We start from the raw sequence: 25,456 nt of genomic DNA on the forward strand, positions 1-25,456 counted from the left end.
GAAAAACAGGTGCCAGTACTTTATAATATACATAACCATGCAGGGCTCGACACTATGTAATATATTTTTATACATAATCAGGGCTCAATACATATATTAAATAATCACACATAAATAGGGCTCTTATACACATAAGCAATCCCTCAATGACTTAATATAGTAATTTCTAGTCGGAGTTATCGTTCCTGACACTCCCTTTTATTTCAATGAACGGCTAAATAAAGTAAGGAACGACAACTCTCGGTAAACACACTGTTGCCTTTATATAATTAAGTCCGCTGATCAGTTTATCAAATCGGCACAAACAAACTGCAGGCGATAACCGACATTGTCGCTATATATAGTACATTTCTAGTTACAGTGCTAGCAAGTTCAATAAATGTGATAGACGGCGGCGTGGTATTTTACGATCGTATTACTTAAATGTTTCACTAGACAGTAAAATGACAACACATACACAGCTACGTGTACTAGATGCCGTTCGGGTAACAATTTAAATGTCCTAACATGACCCACTCCATATTATTTCCTAGTAGGCAAATTTAAATTAAAGCTATCGATATCTTTGAAAGCAGTTCATTAATCATAATTATTCATAATACTGTCAGGATGCGCGCTATACAATTGTGTTTGATATAAGGTCGGTCATGGATTTTCTATTCCTATTTATCCTTTTATCCATATGAAATATTATTCCGTTTCTAACTCACCGTTTCAAGTGTTGGGGCCCGTGGAGTTTCCCCAACGTTCACTACATATATTCTGTCACTGTTGACGCATGGTAGGATTAGTTTATCCCTTGTTTGGGTCTTGTCACCATGGCAACTGGAGCACGTGTTCCAGCCGGTGTGATGTACTTCGTCACTCAGATTGGGCATGGGCAAACGGTGTATTACCTGGAAACATTCACAATTCTGTATAATCTGAGCATTTTACTGTGAGATATTTATTTCATCATTGAATGTGGTATCAATTCGATCTCGATCGAAGGAATAGTAGTTACGTCTCAAACAAAGAGTGATTAAGATCGAATGGAATCAACAAGCTGTTGTATAATTTATACAAAATATAAATTTACATAACTAAGAATACTATCCCATCCTAAATATCTTATAGTCTTTTTTGATTCCTTTTAATGTTGATAAATAATTGATTGCATCCCCAAGAATTATATGATCGTAATTCGGCTCTATATTTTATGATCGATCATTGTAGGACGCAGTTATTGTTTCATATGTTTGTGTTAATTAAATAATAATTTTATCTTATTTGTAACAATCATTTTCATTGGCTTATAACGTCAATTTTGATTGGAGGATTGAGAAGCGTAAGGATCTGTAAGAGAAAAGAATCCATCAATGAAGTGAATATTCATATAATAAGGAGTAACTTCAATATCTTTTTTCATATCATGGATTTATTATACAAAATTCAGAATGTTCTTTCATCCAAAACCGCGAAGCTGTTTATGATAAGAGTACACTCCGTTTGTTTGTTTGTGTTAAAATTCCATAACATAAAAATATAGTTAATTCTTCAATATATCTATATTGTTTATGTCATTTAATGCATTTTGCAGTGTATGCGTGTTGGCAATGTACCACTATTAACTAGATTTAGCGATCAAGCTTGATAGTCCTATGAGGTGGTCTGTGAAACAACTTTGGTAGTTTGTCAGTCCTTCTCTCATAGAGGTTAACTCTATGTGAGGAGGGCTGCCAACTCCGGATGTCCTAGTATTATCAGTTAAAGACACCAAGATGATTCAAAATTGAAATTCCTCCATAAAAAACAGTCACTTTTTATTGTAATCTGTTCATCAGTATCTTAATAGGAAACTGAAGAGATATTAGAAGAACATCGGTACTCACATTCAAGGAAACCCTTTTAAAAACTTTTGATTGTTTTTTTTTTCTTTATTTAAGGGTTAACTGTAATATTCTTTTACGTTATTGAGCAATATCACAAAAACTTGGGGTGTACTCTGAAGCGGTTTGTGAAAAGAGTACACCCCAGTTTTTTTGTGTTATTGCTCAATAACGTAAAACAATATTACAGTTAACCCTCATAATTTAATTAACAACGATAAGAACAATTTTCATTAAGTTTAACATGTTTTTGCTCCAGATATTTAAAAACACATCGATAAATACAAAATCCCGTGAACAACGATTACTCCGCTGACGTCATGTTATGTTATGAGATGATAACATAATTTTTTGAGCCAATGAAAATGCTTGTTACAAGCAAAATTAAACTATATATAAATATATATGTATGTGTGAGTGAAGCCGTACCAAAGACTGTTGGAACGGAGATTGCACAATACCAGTTATATTTCAAAACACACAACTTATCACCATGAAACCTCTAGATCTAAAGCGGCCTCCTTCTGTGATGTAGAAATTCGTAAATACCCTAAGCTCATCCTATGCATCCAAATCCATCGTCTTCAACCTCGTCGGCTTCCTTTGTCATGAGGTGAGCTGACAAACGACACCCCAACGATGGTATGGCAGTCTTATCATTACAATTTTCTTACAATAAAAACGGGTCATTTCTTTTTTTTTTTTAAATGTTTTACTCGTCTAGAGGTATGCGCCAGGGAATAAATTTAGCTTCCTGGTTACCTGTCACTGATTTAAATTCCGTATACCTGTGATTAGTAACCTGTGTCTGGTTTAACTTACCTGGCTGTAGGTAGGGGATGCCGGGTTGACGTCCACGGTTACAAGGTAGTCTGGCTGTTTACCACGCCTCTCCGGGGGGATGATACAGGGGATGTACACAATCTCCTCCCTGGGAGCCTTCGTCATGGCTTCGAGGGGGGTAGCATACCCCGGGCCTCCTTCACAACATGCTGTAACGACAAATTTGTACATACAGCGTTTAGACATTTTACCGAGATTTGTGTGTTTATTTCATGCCAACGTATCAATTCTTGCGATTTGGTATATACATACATTTTCAGCTCTTTGAATTTATACAAAACATGGATTCTAGACCGTGGTCTGACTTTGGACGTTTTTAATGGTTGTCGGTGGCACACTTGCTTTCGTCTGTAAATGCAAACTTTATTTCGCGATAATTGCAAAAAAAATATTTACTTATATTAATCGCTCTTGTTGGCCCGGATGGAAGCGGGCGGATGGGTGTGGCGGGTCTTACAGTGGGAGTAACCGTCCTAAGAATCTACTCTGAGACCACCGACGGGGTAGGGCAGATGACCCCGTACCTTTACACGTTAAATCGTGGAATCAAACCCCGGCCGCTTAAGGCCGTGAAAGGCGAGTGTGTGTTACAACTGTCCCACCCTACCACTGTTGTCTGTATGTTTAAATATCACAAATCCTTCTTTGTGACAGTTACAATTTTCGGTCTCAGTTTCAATTTAGAAAGTAAAAGTATTTTTGTTGTATTGTATCCATTTGAAATTTGACACGGTTCTCAATTCATGTTTGACGGTAGTTTGAAATGCACAATTTACAATCATTAAAAATTCATTCAAATATTGAACTACTGCACCTTCCTATTCAGATATCTTGAGTGTGCTTTTTACAATCTTTTCAAGCTGATACAAAAACAGACATTTTGTCATAGATCAAAAACATTTCGCGGCGGCGAAATTAAAAAATTATGCAGCGAACTTAGTCTTTTTCAACAGATAAACATCCGAAAAGTGATCGTTCGGGATGATTTGTCTGAAGATTGTCAAATGTCTAGCCGTAATTCTTCAATTTTCTCATGACATGGTCCAATGATTAACTTACGACGCCTGTAATAACCTGAAGTCAACTGTTTAGGATTTAATGTCAACCGGGGTTAAAACGGTGAAACAAAAACAGAAAGAGTTAATGTAGATGACATAAAGAACAAACAAACATCACGGTCCGAATGTAAATATTGGGCTGGTTAATTAGATTTGTTGTTTCAATATAATCGCGGTCCCAGTAAAAGATCGTACAAAAACCGCAATTCTTTAGTAAGCCCACTTTGAGGCCCCCTTCTGGATTTATTATACGATAAACATGCACAAGGTTGTCAGGGATAAGTAACGATGATTAAATGTATATTTAACCGGCTTCTGACAAACACGTGATCAATACCGTATAATGACACTTTGTGCCTTTAAAGTATATATTTACGTACTTCAAAATGTCCGCTAGATTAATCAAGGTTATGCTAATATTAAAATTTATTTAAGGCGTAAATATCAATCGCCATATCTCGTTATTGTTTGCTTTCCTACACTACACAACTAACCCAGATAAGATTATATAGGACACGATAGCTAGATAGATATTACTGATGGGGCGTTCGGCGTATTCTCAGTCACGTTCACTCGGTCATGAGTGTGAACGAATTCATCAGAAATGTATGACTGTTAAAGTTAAAGTTAAGAATTGTTAATCAAGTTATGTGCAACTGTTGGCGGACTTTTATTTGTCATTTTTTCAGTCTATTGTTCTATTCGCAAACAAGTAGCAAACAAAAAGCCACTTGTTTGTTTATTTGTTTGCCGGGTAAATCGCCCTGTGAACCGCTGGGGTCATTTTGCGGCGGGGTTTTCTTTTATTACCTGGTGACTACCTCACTGAATAACATACGGTGGGCCCATCGACAGCCATCCATAAATCACTAGGGTAAAGCCTCTTGTCCAAGGACACAATCACAACAGCACAGACCGGCCCGTATATCAGCTTCCCGAGAAACACAAACCGACACGGGTAGGAAGCGTCTAACTACGGGCCTCTGACCTTCATCTTAACTTGCGTGTCCGGCGCTCTAACCGACTGAGATATTAAGTTGGGTCATAAGAAATGGTCCATCATTAAGAAAACGGAAGTATGACATCAGAATTTCAAAAGCCATTGCTCGGGAAAGATAGAATGTTTTAATCATGTATCACATTCGGCGTGTAAGCACAATTTTTCTAACTTAGATCTATGGAGTAGAGTCCAATAATTAAGGTAACAATGAACTGCAGAAGTTTATTGCTGTGGGCAAAGGAGAGAAAGTTTTTAATAAATTTACTTTTGAGTGGAATAAATGGCAAAATTTGGTAGAATTTGACCTTTCTTAACCTATAATTAGACTAGGTATACTTGTCGTAATATAAATAATTTTGATCTTATATAGACCTTTATCTCATACATTGTGGTAATATGAAATTATGTGTTTACAGTGGTTTAAATGATCATGTTTTTAGTGTTTAAGTCTGACCCTTCCCTTTCCCTCTCTCTTGCTTTCTCTTTCTAAATGTAAACTTTCTTCTTTTTCTATTTCCTTACATTTCTTGTTCTATCTTTCTTTTCTCTCACTGTGCTTGGGTTCTAACGAGCTTAAAACATACTCAACAATCATAAAATTTAGATTTGGAATTTTGACTGATTATTTTCAAGTATTTTCAAGAATAAGCCTACCATGTGCATATATTGTAACTATACAGAGAAAAATATATATGAAATGGCGATTTCTAAATAGTAATTAAAAATTAGTGTAAGAATGATTGGATATCTTTTATTGATATTCATTGATTATCTTGTATCAAAAAGTATAATTTGGAAAAAACCAATAGAATATTAAGCGTGTGTGGGAAAAGAAAGGAGATAGTGATAACATGTAAAAATTTTGAAAAATAAAAAAAAAAAAAAAAAAAAAATGAACTGCACAGTAGATGGAGTTCGCTGGAAATCCACAAGCATAAAAGCTATTTTTGGAAAGGGTTGTACCTGCTGCCTCTGTTACATGATGGTAGAAATCAACTTAATTCTAAATAACTGTTCTCTTCCTGATATATCACTAAAGACTACCTCACTTGGTTGAGGGTTCGTCCTTGTAAATGAAGCTTTTGGTTCTGTTATGTAGCCATGATATACCACAGTCAATAACAAGAGACCGAGAGGAATCTCATCACCTACCATTGAAAACTCTTCATTGTTTCTATGTAAATTTGATATCCAGGGGAACCTTCAAATGAGGCATAAGAAGAACAAAAGAAGAACTTTCTGTGAATTAGAAAGAAAAGCAATGCTAAACTTAACCATACAGCTACTGTGTTTTCTTGATCAGACTCAGAATTGTCATAAGAAAAACCTGTATATGAAGTTTGAGAAGGTCTTAGGAGATAGTGATAACAATCACAAACAGTCAAAATGATATATGGCCACCCGGCGGTCATGTTGTTTTTTGGATCACACTCAAAATACAATGGCCAAAACTAAGAACCAAGGGAACCTACATATATATATGGAGTTTGAGGGGGGAAAATCCAGTACTTCTCGAGAAATAGCGATAACAATCATGTACTGTCAAAATTAAAGATAGCTGCCTTGCGGCCATTTTGTTTGCTAGATCAAACTCGAAATGAAATGGGTACAACTATGGAACAAGAGAAACCAACATTTGAAGTATGAGTAAAATCCTTCAAGCACTTCTAAAGAAATAGCAATAACACGAATGTCTTCCACAGTTAAGATCCTCTGATAGTTCCGAAAGATTTTAATTTCACGTACTTATTATACTCAGAAGTGATCACTACACGGACTGGTCAATGGCATCGTATGAGTAGACATGTGGATATTTTTAAGACATAAAACTTATTCCTGATTGACCTTCTTCGTGCTGGACCTCGGGTTTAGCGATTTACTGCAATTCGAGAAAAAAATAAAAAAAAAAATAAAAGATTAAAACTTTAAGTGTTCGAATCGGGGAAACGGGTCAGTTTACATTGTGTTATGTAGAATACATAGACAAAAGGAAACGGTTTTTAAGGGGACCCCTTTTCAGTCCCCTGTAACGATGTACTTCTGACAAACAGTCCAATAAAGTTATGCCAATTTCAAACAGCTGGGTTTAATAATGCACAGTCGAATTCCCACATTAGCATTAGCTTGCGTGAAGAAAAAACGCGCAATATTTAACACATTCCCTTACAAACATAACCGGATATTTTGTTAGTGACATTAAAACTACTCTGGAACATCTGGTTAACACACATGCGATGTACTATCGTCAATATATCACCGACCATAAATTTCCAATGGAGGTGGATTGTCTAGTCATATTGTCAAAACGCTTCAAAACAGAAACTGCCATTTATAAATATCGCTTAATCATATGGCCATTATTATCATTCTTTTTAATTTGTTTTTTAGAAATGATGTTATGATCCAAGAATTTTTCAGCGTTATAGCCATGTTTAATAAATCGATCATGAATTGATGTCAAGCTCATCTTTTGTCAGCATTCAAGTTTGCCTACTGAACAAAATGGATATAGACTGTTTAATAGGTGTATAAGAAAAATTCACTATAATGATAATTTTTTATGTTTGGCAATGTCACCTTCACACCTTTTCTGACATTAAAAGGTATCAAAATATCGGCAATCTTGTATCAAACGTAAAATATTACTATGGAACGCCATAGCTGTCACAAATTGCACAAAATACTATATGAATTGATATTTTCATTTTATTATATGATTACATCTATATATGATTTGATTTTATCATTATATTATCTGATATCAGCATTATTTGATTTGGTTTCACAACATATTTCAATTTCATGATGTGGTATGATTTCACCATCAACATAATATTTACCATTGTATGGCACTGCCACTATATAACCCTACCAATTCAGTTGCGAGTTCATCAGCTTATGAACTGCCAACTGAAATTTGAAAAGTCAATATGAATGCCAACTGGACAGAGGCAAATTCAACAGGAAGCGCAATGCTTAACTATTCGATATCTGCAATACACAACAAACACATGCTTTTATTTTATAACAATATGAATTAATACTAATTTATTTTTTTACAACATTATATTAAGCGCTGTTGTCGCTATATAGTTTGATTTTGTCGTTCTATTATTCTATTTCATAAACATATGATTTGATCTTATGATTTAGTTTCAACATTTTATTATGTTATTTTGGCAGCTTGTAATTTAGCTTAACTGTTATATTATTTTTTCTATGTTCGATACAAGGTTGCACTTTTGAAAATCGCGATTGATATCAAAGTTGATGCCACAATATTGAATCTCTTCAGTGTTTTAACTACCGAAAAGAACCTAGCGATGAACATACATCGATACACGAATGTAAAAGATCGTAATCAATTGAACTCATTATTTCCTAAGACATGATGTATTGTGAAGAAAGTTTTCAGTTAAACGTACAACCTGTAAACAATGTGACGTCATCGGGATGTTGCAATTGCAACAAAGTACAACATTGAATATTTTTCATTGGTACACAGGTGAGCAACACAACTAAACTAAATGTGCAGATGAATGTCTGGTAATCGAAGTTTTCCCAGAACAAAACATATAATATAATATGTTAAACATATGATATGATGTTGAAATTAAAATAATTCACACTAACATCAAAGCAAATATTGGAAAACCAAATAATATAATGATGATATCAAATAATAAAGTGATGACATCCTTTTATACAATTATGACATTAAATAATATACATTATATGACATCAAATAATATAATCATGATATCAAATAATAAAATGAAGGCCTCCTTTTATATAATGATGACATTAAAAAATATATGACATGAAATAATAAAATAAAGACATCCTTTTATATAATGATGACATTAAATAATATATGACGACACGAAATAATATAATGATGATATCAAATAATAAATGATAACAGAAATCACGGAAAAATCCGGAACATTTTTTAATGTAGTAATTTTACTTTATCACGTCAACCTCGTGCGTTTCATCTTCTGTTTTTTCTTTAATATGATAATTATTGTGAGTTATTGTTGCATTTGGTGGCTTTTTGTGCTGTACGCATTAATGGAAGTATAGGCAAGAAATTAATTAAATTGTAATTGTTTTTGTATTCATGTAAGTTTGTTCATAAACATATCTTTATTTAATGATGACATCAAAATATAAAATGATGACATCAAAATGCTATATATGACAGCTGTGGTATTCCATACTTATCCTATACATTTGATTTTAAAAGACCCTTTCAAATCTGCTCTACAGGAAAAAGTAGGTCATATGGTAGAATTTATATGACCACAGGACAAATGGGGTTCTCGAAATGTAAAACAAGCGTTGCGGATGGTTAGACAGGGCAAAAGGTAGGACACTTTCTGCCGACCTTGAAATATAATTTATATGGCCAGGACGAGCTGTTAGCTGTGATTTATAGGAATTTGTCTGGCGACAAATTGATATTTAGATACGCGTTTAACTTATATGGTTTTTATACAACACTAATCGGTCGTATTCGCAAGCTAAGCAAAGGATGTTTTAAAACATAGCGATATAAATCAATTATTTTGTTTGGAATATTGTCAATGCACAATAATCGTTTTACGCAGACAAAGCTTAACTCCTTATAATGGACACAAAACTACCCCGAATTAAACGAAGTATTCGGCATACAGAACATATTTGGATTTCATCGGCTTTTAACAAAATAACGATTTTTTAAAATAAATTGTATTAAAACGTGCACAAATGCATTACTATATACATTTTAAGCCTACACCATTTGTCAGCTAATTCTTTGTAATGATAATAAATACATTTACACATCGAGCTTCAAATGAATCAGCAGCAGAAAGTTAAGTTTTCAGAGCATCTTAACGTAACACCAACAAAACTCACAGACTATTATATATCAGCACATAATGAAAGCATGCGGTAAAATGGCTGCGTATATTTCTGTGTATGTATGCAGACACCGTTTACAACACTTATCAAAAATTACATGCGATTTAATTATTTAGCAACATGACTTCCAGCCGAGTTCATGCCCTTTTAATGCAAGGGCCTGGAGTGCAGATATAAGGCATACATATAACAGTAAAATTTAAAACCCTTATACTATGTATTTAGCTAATTATGCAGTTTTACTCTTAGCTTAACATCTCAAGTTATTCTCGATTAACAGATAAAAGGATTATATATAACATTATCGATTTGACATTTGTCGGTTTTGATATTGATTCTGTGCAAACTTACCCATAGCTTCTCTTTGGGAAATACAACTGTTCAGTAAGTCCTTATGTACGGGAATGTTATCGTCAATCAACTGTCCCTACATACTATACCAATGTACACAACACACGTGTGTAGCGAGACTAAACAAATATACCCCGACCCGTACTATCGGTGTGGTACGAGGCACGGTGTCAAGGCTGATAACCACGACACATAGACTGCACATACAGTGTGTGTTCTATAATACTCTACAGCATGTGTCTGAGAGCACTTCACTCTAGAACAAATCATAATACCCCATCTGAAACCATACTCCCCAGTAAAATTAAATTCTGTGTTTAATTTAGGTCATTATTTTCATACACCAATGAAATCGACCATTGGCAGCCCCTGGCAAATTATATCCGAAATTAGATTATTTACTTTACACACCCTGAAATCCCTTATTAAGGAGCCCAATTCACCGAGAAAATTAAAACAGAATGCAGGTTGGTTTTTATTAATACACTATAAAACTCCCCTATGTAGAGCCCCCCGCCCCAGGATAGGTTATTCACTTAACACACCAATTACATTCCCTTTGGGAGCCCCCTCTCACCGATATTTGTATTTCCTTTTTTATTGTCGTCAAAATGTGTTTTTGAAATGCGATATATCATATAGATGTATACGTGTTGTTTGATTGATTTTCCTCACAGTGTGAAATCCGACAGTCAAGAATGCTGTGTTTGTCATTCGATTTAAGCTTAGACGACATGCAAACGGATTACAATGTATTATATATCAATGGGCTCTGACCTACAATTTCAAACTGTTTTCAGCATTGATACGTGCCTTTTGCCTAATATAAACCTTTTGTTTTAAATCGTAATCGAAAACTTGAAGCCTTTAGCTACCCATAACAGGTTATTTCGAAGTCTTTAGATGTTTTATTTACTTATTCAAGGGGATTAATATGGTTCAAAAATGGAACATCGACAATGAAGTGTACCGACTTTCAGATTAGTTTCATCACTGGGCGTTATTGATAAAGGGCCTGTTCACTACGAATTCTAATATCAAATGTAAAATTTTATTTTTAGTTTTGTTGCAATTTTATTTGCATTTCTCATTTTGCCAGTCAGAGCTGATTTCAAATTGCCGTTAGGCGATATCTCATACTCGTTTGTTAAAAACATCTCCTAATTAGGTCTTTAAGACTTAACAATTAAAACGGAGAAAACGGGAATTCCAAAAGGGTATCATTTTTATTTTATTTGTGAATCACACGAAAACAAAAATCTTTGTTGCCTTTCATAAAGGCAAAATACAGCTTCCTTGGTTCGAAATGTATGTCCATGCATTCTTGATATAGAAGTACATTTTGTATGTCTTTTACTTGCATGTATATCCCGCGATGAATATTGATGTTTGAACGAATGAGAAGGGTATTTTGTCAACTCGTAAAAATTGTAAAATTCAACAGAAAACCCGTCTTTTTTTTGGTAGCTTTTTAAACAAAGACTTTCTTGATACTGTATTTCACCTTCGAAATGATTCGTTTCCCCCTTTGATTACTGATGAAAGAATTGTTTTCATCAAAATAATGACGTTGAGTAATATCATTATTAATTTCTACATTCAAACTGTGTTTAAAAAAGTCTTTTTATCTCCTTTTGTATCCTCTATATTATTTACTTCGTTACCATTATAATTCATTAATGAGGTTTCGTTTTGGTGAGGTTTTCTTAAATTACAAAAATACCTTTTTTCTTCCGAGACATCATCTAGGTCACATCTAAAATTCTTTGACACGGAGCACTGTTTTGTTTTGTATCGGTTCTGTTTCTTTATTATTGGGTTTTTCTTTTGTTTAAAGGTCATGGTACAATATGTTCGTGATGACAGAATGACCGATATTTAGGTCAAAATGTTAACCGAATTTTTGCATTTTTTCAAATGCTGATTTATTGTATATAAACATCCTTGTCCCCTTGACCTGTAACCACTCATGGTTGTCATAACACACACCAGCTTAAGGTAGTAGTTTTAATTTTAAAAAATGTTGACATTTTCTGTAGAAAAAAAAAGTCTAGCGTTCCGTGCTATACATTGGGTGTCTGTAAATGTTCTGGACTATTGCACAGACACACATGATATACTTGTTGTATTGCATACTCCCTAAAACACATTTAGAATCACCGACATCTCGACTTTTCTGTAAGTCTAGAAGTCACCATGACTGTGGTCGGCAATGTTGACATCTGAATGACTCAGACGCTTGAAAGGGTAGAGTGACATTCCGAAACGTCACAAGTGTTCAATAGTTCGCAAGTGACCAAATTCAAAAGCATCACAGGTGTTAGATAGTTCACACGTGACCGTGCAATAGCCATTTCAGCAGTGCAATAGTTCAAAATATACCTCATGCTTACTGTTAGGGAAAATCCAACGCATCATGTACTAAACAAAAATAGTAAATAGACAGAGAAAACTCATGGTTTTCAATGTATTTAAAGAAGGCAAAACATGTCATATATTTCATCTATTAAAACAGGAAAGCTATAAAGAAATTATTAAAAAAACAACAAGTATTTCCTTTGTTACGAGGCTAATCTATATATCTATATATGGTCTGAAATTGAGGATGTGATTTAACTATAAGATCATTTCGTCATTTTTCTTTGTTACTTTCGAAATATAGGTAATTTCCTCTTTTTGCTTTGTTACAATGTACTGCGAAATATAGGTCATGTCGTCTTTTCTTTGTTACCTTCGAAAAGACACCAAATGAATAAGTAAAATCGTCTTTTTTATTTTTTAGCTTTGATGGATTTTTGCTTTTTCACCTGGTAGATATATAAGCCACAACACTTAATCCTGATTTGGCATAGGTTTGTATAACGAGTGCCGTCGTTGCAGCAGAAGACACCTGCCATGCCAGAACGCCTAGTCTTATTTTCCGTGTAATTTTTCAAGGGTCGCTATACTAACCTATATTCTGTTCATATTTTGCACTTGTTTTATCGATTGCTCTTGCAATACATCATCTAGTTTTTCCCAAATATGTCTTCTGGAAATCGACTCGGTACTTTTGTCATTCATCTTGTATGTTTGTTGCTTTGGTATAGGATATGTTTTCTTCTAAAATATGGAAACTTCATAATTTACCTTAAAACATCAGGAACTGATTTAGTGATGAAGGCCAACATCTTCAATATTGTTATAATATCTTGAATATAATTTCTCATGAAATAATTCATTCTAACTTCTCCATTGTTTTCTTTACTGTTGGGATGATATTTGGTACAAAATTAATGTTTCCCAAGTTTAATAACTTCGTGGTTTCTCTCTTTCTTTAACTACTTTCGATATCAACCGTATACTATCACCTATCATTTTTTATTCTCTTTTTTGTTTGTTTTTAATTCTAATAGATCCAGGTTAATGCTATCGATGTTTTCAGGATGTCCTATAGCTGCTTTAAGTGAATTTTCTTGTGAGTTTTGATTGTTTTTCTTGTATAAGGAATATGAAATAGCATTGGCTCGTTTCCCAAATGGAAATGTTTCTCAGAAAATGTTGTTTGTAAATTTGAAGCTGGAAATCTTCTTCAGCAAAGTTGTACCTAGTGAATGATAAACTTAAAAACCATTATATTTTTTCAGCCTAAAAGAAACATTTATAAAATATTGTACAGGGGTACTTCAATACCTTTGATAACCACCAAAACATGTGCTTTTTACTCAGAAATTTTAATGATAATGATTACAGGACTTACAAACGAAACCAACAAAATATATGGAATCGGGTACATTCTAGTTAAGGTAGACCGACCCTTCTGTGACGTCACAGACATGAGTCCGGCGATCCGGCGATCCGGCGATCCAGCGTCCGGCGATCCGGGCCCTTGATTATATTCACGAATAGTTACATCTGGTTTAATTTTCAAGTCAGCTGGGAGATAAATGTTTAGGCCTAAAGCACGATGCGGTCAAGAGGTAAAGGGGTCAGTTTTGTAAAACTAAAAGACTAGGTAAGGCATATGCTTTCAATGAAGTGAGAACATAAATTAAAGATGGTTCATTGAAAACAAGGACAGCGCCGATGTATCACATAATGTGCCAATGTGTGACGACCATATAACGTTAGTTACAGTCTCGGCCGAGACAATTTATATCAAGTCAGGCGCACGGGCCGACGCATAGTGGAGTTGGGGACTTTGGCCGATGCTCTAAAAGCATGTGCACTTTGCGGCAACCAACAATTACTTCGGTATGTACTCCATCTGTCAAATTGTATATTGTTAGGGGAACGTAAGTTCGGCCTTGCGCACTTTACATGTGATATATTGTTATTCAGAATGCGAGGTAGTCAACCATATTCCAACTGCGGGTAGACACAGATCAGAAAAAAGGAGGAAACGCATGGGACGTAAACACAAAACTTGCAACATGCATTGATGGTACAGTATAAAAGATCTATATAAACTCTCACGAAATTTACGTTGACATTCGACAATTTTTCAAAAACCTAAAACCCGTGAAATTGGTGTAGATGTTAAGTGCCTTTTTACTCATATTCTGGATATATTATTTCACTCCATGGGGAGCTCTCTACCAAGTTCGAGCAGTTTTATAAATAGATCATAACAAAAATGGATGACGGATTGACAGGCACAAATTCGGATCCTTTAAAGAGGCATGTCCGTGAATGAATTGTAACGAGTTGCATAAATGCAAAAAATACATAACCAAAAACCATCAAAAGGCCAACTCTGGTAATTTCTACATCACTACCATGTCAGCAAATTGCGGTGCCCGGGTGTTAAGCTCAAGAGCGTCTTCGTTGCCACGGGTGTAAAATACGGAAATGTTTAATTTTCCTATTTAACTATTACCAATCAATCCAATAAGATTTGACAATGTCAAAATATATAATTCCGATAAACTGTGAGATTTACAGTCATTTCGGATTTTGCTGTATATGTTGCATAATTCGTGGATAGCGGCATAATTTGGTCATACCCGCCTACAATGTGGGCGAATTAGCAAAAAATGAGAGGTGTTTTTTCCTGTCAGTTATCCTGGCAAGTTATAGCCAATTTATCATTTTGTTCCATGGTCGGGTTATTTTCCTTCAAGGACATCATAATCACATCAAAAAAGAGAAAAAATATCCCAACCGTTCTTCCGATCCCATCTTCGGCGTTCATTTTCTATATATATTATCGTTGCCCGAGTGTAAAATTCATCGATGCCCAGGTGTAAGCACCGGCGCCCGGTCAGTACGATTGAACCGGTGAGTAAGCCTGGGGTCGCGGTTCGATGACGGTGGAGGCACACTACTTGCTTTTCTGTTACATCAGTTGACCATTCCAAGTGCAAGCTATATGAAAATTAGAGGCTTCGTTGGGGATAAAACCTGGGCTTATGTGTGTTCGGGGCGAGTTCGTTTGAAAAGTGAGGAATAGTGAGGCAGGTTTTAATTGTAAATAGGGTACATAGTGATTTCAGGTGGGGGAATTTCCATCAAGTCAGTCGGTAGAGCGACGGAGCAGTAAGCAGAGGGTCGCGGGTTTAACCCCTTGTGGAGGCACTAAGTTCGCTTTCCTGTTATATATATCATGAAAATATTGTTGTATCGTCTGCTATTTTACGTTGTTAGTAGCAAAGAAATATGGCAGAAGAATACTGATGCCATTATTAAGTGCACGATCATTTGGAATCCAACAATGCAAAGTAAAGACAATGAAATTCACATCAGGACAAACAATAAACAATTCTGTCACAGTGTTCGAAAGTAAAGGTGGTCCGATGGCCAGAGGCTATCCTATAGAAAACCTGGTCGGTCTATGTAAAATTTCTTGGTGTTGGCCCCAATGGCTATGAAAAGTTTGAGTCCTGACATACATTACAATTCATGTAAACAACATTCCAATATTTTCTGACAAATGATGATATGAGATCAGAGCTTAAAATAGAGGTTTTTTAACCCATAATAACGTGTTATTACTGGATGATGCAAGCGTTTGCGTGACAGTAATGCTACTTTTCAACAATGTGTTTACAAAATGGGTCTATGGAAAATTGACTTGGGCTATCGGATTTCAACTTTCTGTAGATATACTGTCTAAGGAATTTTCATATGTACTTTCATGTATAGCTGTTTAGATGTAATACATAGTTTATGTAACAATGTGTTTACATGTTTAGATTTAGATTTTTTAAAAAGGGGGGTATAATCACCTGTTATATTGTGGCCTAGTTTGTAGTATTTTTTGTGTGTCATTCTTTTAAATTCATTCAAATTACATTATCGCATAGGTTGGAACGCTCGACACTCGACACTCGAGCAACATTGTCTAGCGCTGCAAATGAAGCTCATATTGCGCATGTTCTGGCATTCTGTATCACCGATACGCTTCGTTTGACATGGCGTATTAGAAGCAAGGGTCTGAAGGACCGTTAGTGTAATATTCTAATTTTCATCCGGAAAAGAGCACAGAATAGGAGCATTGGTTTGACCAGCTTTGACGTTATTATATGTATAAACGCTGTTTTATTTTGACCTTGAATTGCAAATGGCGGTCGTGAATGATATCACACAAATACGGCATATAAGGAGGTACCTATAACATCAAGAATGTTCTTATTAGACTAAATAAAGTATTCTTGAAGTGACAAGAAGACTGTTTGTAAGAAAAAATGTTCAACCGTTGAGTTTGGGGTAAAATATGCCTATTTCTTAAAAAGACTGGAAAATCACCAGGTTAACAAATTGACTTTAAAATGTTCATGTTACTTTGATGAGATGTCTTAAAGGTATGATAAAGAAGTATTGTTGTTAAATAAAATGCCTCCTTTAAGCCATATTTGTGTAATGTTATTCTCAGCCGCCATTTGCATTTCAAGGTCAAAACAAATTATTTGTTTATACCTACATACGGTAAAATCCGGTCAAACAAATGCTCCTAACCTGTGCTATAGACACTTGTGAACATAACAGCATGGCTATTTTTCAGGTTTGATCATTTGTGTGACTTAGAATTATTCCATGCTACATCTTACCACAAAGTTACTCTATAGAAGAAACTGGTAGCATCTACAGCAAATTATTGGTGATTGCAGGAAGCTACATGTCCAAACAACCATTTTGGTATATTACATGACATTTTTTGTGCAAATCTTTAGGTATTTATTAGTGTTTGAATTTCAACATCATTCTGCTGTATGGGTGGCCCTTAACGATCTTATATATACCTGATAATAACAATATGTTAAAAACTATATATAATTGTTAATTAAAAAAAAATCAACAAAACTTCTAAGACGTCAAGGGATATTTTGTTTTAGCATTCCTAGTTCTACTGTTACTGTATATAGAATACATGTTCCCCGCCTCTGCAGGAGGAGGGGGGGGGGGGGGTAATTGTTTCAACTACCATCCCATACTTAAAATTCTAACTCAGTCCGTAGTATTTCAAATGGAAATTGGACACTCGCAGATTTGAATTCCCTTTAAGAATATAGTTCACTTTACCTCTCCTAAGGGGATCATGTGACTTCTATGACTGTTGCAAAATTTTCATTCACAGTTGTGTTTGTGACTATCAAGTTTATTATTCTTATCTGTCAAATGTCATTCTGAATGTTTTTAAATAGGCTTGTAATTAGCATAAACTACATACTTGTGCGATACGATAGCCGATTATGCTTAACAGCAGAGAGAGCCGACTTATTTACGACTTTAACTTGAAATAGGAGAGAGAGAGAGAGAGAGAGAGAGAGAGAGAGAGAGAGAGAGAGAGAGAGAGAGAGAGAGACACACACACACACACACAGACAGACAGACAGAGATGTTGCTTTATGACAATTAGATAAGCCCTCGAGAACAATAGAATAATATAAGGGTTATTTTAAACAGATGTCTGTGTTCTCATGTAGATTTCAACATCGCCGACACGTCCGTAACACTGTATACCAGCCAGGACGATATTACATTACGCAATTTATCAATATATGCTGTGTATCAAAATGCATTTAACTACGTTTTTTAAAGAATTATTTCACAGTCATTCTAAACAAGAGTATATAGAGGGAGCGTACTCACCCATGATATCGAGGTGACAATATTGACTGTCCGAATGTTCGGCTACACACCTCGAGACTGCGTCAACGATCGAGTCGTCCTTTCTCTAGATAAACACTATACACGTGTATACCGCAGATTTTATATCTCCGTGCTGGCGGGTTTTATAAGGGCATTTTAAGGTTACCTGGTTACCCACAGCGAGCGTTACCGAATCAAACGCACCAAATATATATGATAACACTGTTTTGACCGAAAATGAGGAAGATTTGATAGATTATGGCTTGAATAATTAAATATAAATGTGAAATTGTGGCATTGTGTGTTGACACAAGGTAAAACATTTATTTTGTGCAGTTTTATATTTCTATTAGTTTGGGTGCCGTTAATAGCAAGTTCGAGGCCACAGACTGTGATGAATATTTATGAGTACAATTCGCATCCATGTATATATGTATATTGTGATCTAGATTTTCATATCATCTAATAGATCACTTGTCACTATGGTGATGTAAGACTTTCGGGCCGACCATCACTATGCAGGGAGGGGGGGGGGCAATTACAGGGGGGGGGGGGGGGGGGGGGTGGGTGGGGGGGGGGGGGGGGGGCACTTACGGGGGGGGGGTTTTTTTTCTTTCAGTTGTGGATGGTTTTTTTGTGTTGGGGGGGGGGTTGGGTTGTGTTGGCAATTCAGGCCCATTCCCGGGGGGGCAATTCCTTCCACTTTTTACATCTTTTTTTTTTTTTTTATCTTTTTTCCAACCCCCCCCCCCACCCCCCCCCCCCCCCCCCCCCCCCACACACACACACACACACACACACCCACTTTTTGACATCCAAAATCTAAAAAAGGGGTAAATACATGAATTTTTATATTCATTTCGATAAATATCTGTAAATTTTCGAACCGAAAATGTTTTCTTGAAGGCAACGATAAAAACTTTATCTTGTACATACGGAACATTCCGACTTTTATACTAGTATATCAATCCTCAGACCTGGGTGTCGGTCGTCTGCACTAGCCTGGTAAGTTGATATTTATATCTCAATACGAAATTTTGTTTAACTTCATCACATAGATTCGATAAGTTGATGATAATTTGTGAAGTTGATTGATTTCATAATGAGAACAAGACAGGCACACAACATGGAGAAGAATGCGCGGTTTTAACGTGAATAGAGTGATAATAATTACCGACAGGTACGAATGAGGAAACACCGTATAACAAGAAACGGCACTGGCATCTGTTGTTGACAAATTAGCAGCATATAGAGTTCGCATTAGATACATATTATATCAGATTCGAAAAGTTGAAATTCTGTCAGTTATTAAGGAAAATTATAAGTTTTCAAAGTGAATACCTATTCTAGGTAAACTTTCCCTTTTTTCGGAGGAGGAAATTTTTTTCATAGCCTTAAAAATTGAAAAAAAATCAGCTCGAACCTAATTTACCCGTGATAACGCCCTTTTTGTGTCATAAATCTTAATGATTTACTTTTCTATGTGTTAATTTGGACAATGGTCAGTTCCATTTCATATGTTTACACCGGAGACCCGGGCGGCAGTTGGATTCCCAACCAGCAAACACGTACACTACGGATTACCAAGTGTGATCAGAACTTCAACATTGGTCTTTCTTAATTCACAAAGGTGCATCGCTAACAGTTTAATTGTATTTATTTGAATACCAATATGTGTGGACTTAAGTATCTTGTTATAATTTGCAAAACGGTTGATATTATGATTCAAAACTGTTTTTAAAAAATAATAAAGAAATCATTACAAACTGATTTGAACTCTTTGTTTTGTGTTCTGCCATACGTCCATTCACACAACAGTCCGAATCTAAACAGATACAGCAAACCCTGTATGAAAATACTATACGTATATAAAGGAATACATGACCAACACAACTATTTCCAGGTTTTGTAGAAATAGATAAATAGTTTTATCATAAAATCGATCACCATTATTCAGATTTAATAAGTAGATATGACACCTTAGCTACCAATGCATAAAATATACAGTATACTTTTGAAATGTCTAAATAAATAAATAGATAAATACATAAATAGAAAAAAAAGTACATATATAAAAAAATAAATTAATACATAAATAAATAGATAAATAACTAAATAAATGAAGATGCTTATTGCTTGAGTTTTATGTCTCAATATACATTATAATGATTTAAAGTTCTAATAGCAAGATTACCTATACATATGCAATATTTCACCTAATCCTTAGCATGCATTGACCTTAAGTTTTTTTTTTCTCAGACTGGCCTGTTAAAGACAGACATTTTATCAGCTCATTTACCTTCACAATAAAAACGACAGATGTCAATCACCGAGGTCAAACATACTATACAGAATAAAAAAAAACCCATTCAAGTCAGACATTATCATGGATTTAGAATGCATTACCATAATTTTCTTATAAGTTTTATTTAAGATGGACACTATCAGTACAATTAAGTAGTCATGTTTTAATGGAGGAGTCTAGTGTTCTGTACACAAGTCTTACACAGGTGTCATAGCGGTTGGCATTGAAGTTTGTAATTTTCTTTTGTTCTTGGGAGTTAATGTTTGTATTTCATTATTGTCCAGTCTGAAGATAACATGTTTGTTTTTGTTTTAGTCGTAGGTATATATTAGCATTTTATAGTTGCTGTGACGTAGGTTTACTTTTGTTTTCTGTTTTACTATATCGACGTACAATAATGTAGGTCAAGATTTGTATTTAATTGTTGTTTAGACCAGATTTGTATTTCATTATTTTTCAGTCTGAAATTCATACGTTTGTTCCTGCATTAATCGTAGGTATAGATAAGTATTTTATTGTTATTTGGACAAATGTTTAGATTTTGTATTCTATTTTTGTGTGGGCAAATGTTTGAATTTGTATTTTATTGTTATTTCGAAGTAGGTATAGATTTTTTTCCAGACGTAATTTCAGATTTGTAATCTATTATTGTTCAGAAGTCCTCGAAGGACAGCTGAATGATGATTTACAGTTTTGATAAATCATCAACTATATCCTTTATGATATTCAATTTGATAATGTTATTCATATCGATGTCTCACCATGATAGATATTCAGCAAATGTAATATATTTGCCCAAGGCTCGTTGAACTAAATGATTCATTATACTTGCTGACTGTTCAATAACATATTGCAGCTTATATTAGCTTACATCTTAATGACTGTATACCTGTTTTTTAAATCCAATTCAAAACGGGTTCACTTTTGCCTTAAATTTTGATACGTCACCATTACTAGTGCATTGTCAACCACTTAATTATTCATAAATAGGCAAAATTCACGATGCAGGATAGCCTTAAAGTGATATACGGATGTAATAAAATTTGTCCTTTGTTTAAATAACCAATACTCAACCAATGAAGTCGTAAAACCATACCAAGCTATATTAACTCGGCTGCGACAGTGTGTAAAGACCGTCAAGTTGTGTATAATTGACGTTCATAGAACCCACACAACTTAATCAACCAATCAGAAAATCTAGCTGGTGTTTCACCTGAACCAAGTCCCTAAGGAAAATGTGTCATTTAGAAAATAACATATGAAATGGATACTCTCTATATACGAGAATAAAGAATAGGGTCTTGATATTTGGAAAACAGAAAATATACACTCTTACTGAAAATAGAATGAAAATAGAAGAAAGGGCGAGGATAAAGATATTTGATTTTCGTCTTCTCGGGGCGAAAAGACTAAAAGACGAAATGGCAGCCAACGTTGTGGTGACAGATAGCCTGGTACCGTTGAACAGCTTTTGATATCTGGCATTAATTACCGTTATTTTAAGTTAAATAATAACAGATGTTACCTTGACAATCATGCTCACATAACCCTGGCTGTTTCGACCTTTAAGCCATAAAAAACAGACTGCACACCCGACGAACTCGTCCAGTTAGTAGGGTCTTTTGATAACAACATTTGTGTATATTGTTCATGTTTTGTTGTGTTTTTCAGATTTACTTACATTTCGCAAATATAAATGTTATCTATGCATGATTTATCTATACAAAGCTTAATGAAATAGACATCTGATTTATATCACATATAGATCGTGATAATCTCAACTAAATCTAAATATTTGTGATTCACCACTGAAATGAATTATGAGGAAGTTTAATTCAAACCTAAAAGAGGTTTTGCTTTTTTATAAATATTAGGGACAACCCGTTGATATGACGACAATGTCTGACGGGATAAAGATAGTTAAACAAAACACAGAGAAAACTCAAAGAGAAAAGGTGAAATAATCGCGTCCAAACTTTCGAGGTGCGATCTATCGATTTTGGTATTTTAGAAAAAAAATAAGGCTTTGAATCAACATAACATTGCTTTATCAAGATTAAAACGTGGGATTTACTGCCAGGAAACGATCTTAGATATGGTATTGATTTGGCGGTCGCCTGTATACTTTTTATCTTGTTTTTTTCCTTCGTTTTCTCTTGGCTTCTTCCTCGTGACCAATCCTGTATTTATTTCTGTTTGGAAAACAACAGTATGAACTTAACCTTGACCTTGACTGGACACGTATGAGATACGTTTTTTTGGCTTGTAGTCAAGATATTTTGTGTTGGAAAATGTTTTGTTCCAATATTTTTGTTTATCATTTGATTCATGTGACCCCGAATGCAAAATATCAAGTCTGTATGTGTCAAGGTAAAGGAAGACAAATGTTTTCGTGTCATATGTGCGCCATTATTATTACTATGGTCTTGAAACTTGGGCGCCTACTAGCATAATATCACGTTCTTGAATGTTATCATGGTGTGTAATCACGGTGTGTAATCAAGATCTGTAATCATGATGTGTAATCATGGTGTGTAATCACGATGTGTAATCACAGTCTGTAATCATGATGTGTAATCATTGTATGTAACCATGGTGTGTAGCCATGGTGTGTAATAATGTTGTGTAATCACGATATGTTATCATTGTGTGTAATCACGGTGTGTTATCATGATCGGTAATCATGATGTGTAATCACGGTATGTAATCATGGTGTGTTATTATGGTGTGTAATCATTGTGTGTAATCATGATGTGTAAGCATGGTTTGTAATCACGGTGTGTAATCACGATGTGTAATCATTATGTGTAATCACGATGTGTTATCATGGTGTTTAATCATTGTGTGTAATCATGGTGTGTAATCACGGTGTGTAATCACGATGTGTAATCATGGTGTGTAATCATGGTGTGTAATCACGGTGTGTAATCTTGATGTGTAATCATGATGTGTAATCATGGTGTGTAATCACGATGTGTAATCATGATCTGCAATCACGGTGTGTAATCATGGTGTGCAATCATGGTGTGTAATCACGGTGTGTAATCACGATGTGTTATCATTGTGTGTAATCATGTTGTGTAATCATGGTGTGTAATCATGGTGTGTACTCACGATGTGTAATCATGATGTGTTATCACGGCGTGTAATCACGGTGTGTAATCATGGTGTGCAATCATGGTGTGTAATCACGGTGTGTAATCACGATGTGTTATCATTGTGTGTAATCATGTTGTGTAATCATGGTGTGTAATCATGGTGTGTAATCACGATGTGTAATCATGTTGTGTAATCATGGTGTGTTATCATGGTGTGTAATCATGGTGTGTTATCATGGTGTGTAATCACGATGTGTAATCATGTTGTGTAATCATGGTGTGTTATCATGGTGTGTAATCATGGTGTGTAATCATGGTGTGTAATCATGGTGTGTACTCACGATGTGTAATCATGATGTGTTATCACGGCGTGTAATCGTGTTGTGTAATCATGGTGTGTAATTATGGTGTGTTATCAAAGTGTATAATGTGATGTGTTAAGATCAACTAAGTGTTCTCATCTTAAATTGTATCAAAATATGGACGTTTAACCTGTTTGCTGTTTTATCCATAAACATAAGAATAAAAACTTTATGAAAACCATATCCCTAGAAAATTTAATTATTCTATGTTTATTTTGCACAATTCAAAGACATATATCTTAACGGATACACAGTATTTGTAGGAGTAGGGATACTGACATGCTAATTCACTTCGCGGCAATTCTCGGTATTAGGAAGTACACAGTGCAAACACATATCTGATCAACCATCTACGCTCTATAGCCGAAAGTTTACACACATACATGCCTAGCCTCGTTAAACGTATGTGTGGCAGTGCGTCACGTTTACGAGAAATGTTAAGTCAACATCCTGTTCAAATAAAAAGCAGAAAAAAAAAAACACAATTGCCAAAGCTAAAACAAATTTGAATCACTGCCTTCTTTGGGGCCTAACAAAACCTAACATCGCCTCCAACAATACTTTGTTGTTGTTTCTTTTGTCTATTCGTAAGATTAGACTAAACGGGTTTTTTTTTCGTTTTAGATAAAAAAAATTCTTATAGAATACGTAGGAAAGCAAATATCTTAATTAGTTTACACAGATAGAATCCCATACCTTGCTGGGTAAAATGAAAACCATAACAGCCGTGTTTTGAAATATCAAGTTACAGCTAAAAATATCGCCGACAGTTTAGTAACTGGTTACATAATGCTATATATGTTTGGTATATTATACCCTCATTGCAGAATTCCTTAGAGTCGACTTAAATAGGAATCTTATCATTTTCTCTTCTTTTTGAACAACATCCTTCGTCCTAATATCTCCCTTGACAATACCTCACTTTAGGCCTTTAGTTGAGCATACGCCCATCTGATGATGTATTTGGGTTCTGTCCCCTGGCCGCGACATACCAGTCTATACAAAAAGTAGCTACTACTCTTGTTTAACGCTCAGCATTTTAAAAGTAGGACAAATGGTTTACCCGTTCCCACCACGATGTGACAGGGTGGGTTGCTTGGTGTCTTCGGCAGAATGCTTCAGTGAGATAGCACTATAAAGTCGATATCCGTCTCGCAAAATCAGCAGGATATATATGTACCAAAACTTAGTTTATTTTTAAAAAAAATTGATAAAATATTGGTCCACTCATAAAAAAGTATTAGACATGTGAATGGGTAGTAAGACTACCAAACATTTACCAGACATTAAGAAATGTTATCTAATACATGTATATTGGCCGTATTACAACATTACAGATTATTTTGAGCTTACTTAGACATTAAGTAACCTGGCATTATCATGTGGTATCTAACTATCTAACGTGATTAATGTAGTTATTCCCATTGGTATGTTTAGATTACCATATCACGTGGAATATTGTATCCATAGGTATTTAATAACTTAAAATTATACCTAGAGAGCTGTTGACCAACGGGCCCTTACTGGACAGTCTGGGCTCGCGCAGGACAGGTCAGCACATGTACAGTTTGCTGGTACTTATGGGATAATAAA

General features: G+C 35.0%; 1 protein-coding gene across 3 annotated transcripts in view; it reads right to left on the minus strand.

The window, feature by feature from the left end:
* The window catches only part of LOC117342863 (methanethiol oxidase-like), a 35,603-nt gene extending 17,388 nt beyond the window's left edge, over positions 1-18,215 (minus strand). The window contains exons 1-3 of one of the 3 annotated variants that reach the window (XM_033905149.1): positions 18,099-18,215; positions 2,691-2,860; positions 711-896 (exon numbers count right to left, since the gene is read on the minus strand). In XM_033905149.1, the coding sequence (XP_033761040.1) occupies positions 711-896; positions 2,691-2,860; positions 18,099-18,102 (360 nt within the window). In that variant the 5' untranslated portion in view covers positions 18,103-18,215. Of the gene's footprint in view, positions 1-710; positions 897-2,690; positions 2,861-10,028; positions 10,166-18,098 lie in introns of those variants that run through there. The other 2 variants (XM_033905147.1, XM_033905148.1) reach the window with 2 other exon arrangements.
* Positions 18,216-25,456: the final 7,241 nt, after the last annotated feature.

This window comes from Pecten maximus, chromosome 14 (genome assembly GCF_902652985.1).
Source record: "Pecten maximus chromosome 14, xPecMax1.1, whole genome shotgun sequence".
Classification (NCBI taxonomy): domain Eukaryota; kingdom Metazoa; phylum Mollusca; class Bivalvia; order Pectinida; family Pectinidae; genus Pecten; species Pecten maximus.